General features: G+C 32.0%; 1 protein-coding gene across 1 annotated transcript; it reads right to left on the minus strand.

The window, feature by feature from the left end:
* Window positions 1-63: 63 nt before the first annotated feature.
* LOC105558701 (fatty acid synthase-like) lies at window positions 64-1,737 on the minus strand. Its single transcript, XM_012006533.1, has 3 exons — window positions 1,655-1,737; window positions 1,351-1,511; window positions 64-408 (listed from the first exon to the last, which is right to left on the minus strand). Exons 1-3 carry the CDS (start codon window positions 1,710-1,712, stop codon window positions 79-81), a joined length of 549 nt encoding a protein of 182 aa, XP_011861923.1. The 5' UTR covers window positions 1,713-1,737; the 3' UTR covers window positions 64-78.
* Window positions 1,738-1,743: the final 6 nt, after the last annotated feature.

The following is a 1,743-nucleotide window of genomic DNA, read 5'->3' on the forward strand; positions in this document are numbered from 1 at the left end:
CAAATAGTATTCATAGTATATCAGAAATATTATTTATATGATTTAAGAAAGACAAACAGATAATATTTACTATATTGTTTAAATATGTACCCGTAATTTGGTGAGAAATGCTTTTATTGAATCTTTTGGTCCGCTCACGATAAAATTAGAAGAGCCGTTGTAACAAGCTACATCAATGTCCGAAGGACGCATATCTTTCAAGGTTTTAAGATTGATATTAATTTCAGCCATGGAACCATTAATTATTTTCGATTCAAGAAGTGCTAAACCAATGAAATATGCCGACACAATTGTTTCTTCAGTTGTCAAACATCCATCGGCATATCCACAGAGTAATTCGCCAATGGAATGACCGATTATGAAGTCGGGAATGATACCAATGGATGTTAAAAGATCGACCATTCCAATCTGTAACATACATATAAAAGAGATTTTTCTTCTAAATCCGCTTCTAAATCTTATTTAAATGATAATAAGTAAACTTTTATTCACTTTTACTTTTTATGAATATAACCACATGTTTCGGTGATCAAATTGATGAGACGTCCGCCTAATAGTGAGGTGTATGGTTCAAACCATGATAATATAATACAATATTACCCTGAGGTAATATTTTTTACAATAAATTAAAGAATTAAAATTATTTAGACATTAATATTCTGTCTGAGCTGTTACTCCTTTATTCCTTCAAATCTGATTTTACATCAAACCCTTATGAATTTTATTAATTGTTTATTTTTTAAAAATTTATTTAAATAATATCGAATTAAATATGTTAAAATTTATAATAATTATTATTTAGCTATTATGTAATTTTTAATTGTGTTTGTATATGTATACACAGACAGAAATATTGTATATGTTAAAAAATATACAAGGTGATTCACAACTCCTTTTACAATGCTCATGAGAAGGTAGAACGGATCAAGATGAACAGAAAAGTCCTGTACAATTTTGCAATTTTCGCAATAGTTAACGAGTAACTAATTTTTAAAAGGCATCATCTTAGCCCGGCCGCCCAAATGGAGCGCGTGACAAGATATGACCACCCAGCGATCGATATTGTCAGGCGCACGGAAAGTTGTTTACCGCAATCGGCAATGGCTACGCACGAACGGCGCGCAAAGTAAATAAATAAATGATAATTATTTAGATTAACATATTCCCCTCCAATAAACATGGGCTTGATATATGTATATTATAATGGTAAATGGCAAAATGGTACAGGACTTTTCTGATCATCTCAATCCATTCTACTACCTTCTCACGAGCGTTGTAAACAGAGTTGCGAAAATCACCCTGTATATATAAAATATATATATGTATTAAACAAAAAAAATTTTTTTTTACCTGCAGACCAACGAGAGCTAAAAGTAAATTAATGATATTGTCGAAAGTACTCTCATTTGCACTTGTTAAAATATTTGTAAGAAATATACCATAAGGTCTCAAAGCCACATCACACTTGTGGACTGCCTTGGCAAACACTGGAAATTTCATTAAAGCTTGACCTGTGAAAATTTTAATAAAAATATTAATAAAAATTGTTTAATCCTCTAATGGACACACACGCACCCGCCTTTCTTCCCCTCCCACACACACACACACACACACACACACGCACACGCGCACGCACACACACACAGAGACTTACTCATTCCAGACCACTGAGATCCTAGTCCAGAAAATATAAAACAAATTGGTCTTTTCATGTATGAATTAGATGCTACTTTATTAATTGTA

This window comes from Vollenhovia emeryi, unplaced genomic scaffold, assembly GCF_000949405.1.
Source record: "Vollenhovia emeryi isolate VEMERY1.0 unplaced genomic scaffold, V.emery_V1.0 DF947115.1, whole genome shotgun sequence".
In the NCBI taxonomy this organism is placed as follows: Eukaryota; Metazoa; Arthropoda; class Insecta; order Hymenoptera; family Formicidae; genus Vollenhovia; species Vollenhovia emeryi.

What these genes read in the sequence shown, in the direction of transcription:
- LOC105558701 (XM_012006533.1), bottom strand. Translation starts at nt 1,712, where the DNA reads ATGAAAAGACCAATTTGTTTTATATTTTCTGGACTAGGATCTCAGTGG. An exon ending in ATCTCAGTGGTCTGGAATGA is followed by an intron (nt 1,512 to 1,654) that starts GTAAGTCTCTGT and finishes AAATTTTCACAG; the next exon opens with GTCAAGCTTTAATGAAATTT. An exon ending in TAGCTCTCGTTGGTCTGCAG is followed by an intron (nt 409 to 1,350) that starts GTAAAAAAAAAT and finishes TGTATGTTACAG; the next exon opens with ATTGGAATGGTCGATCTTTT.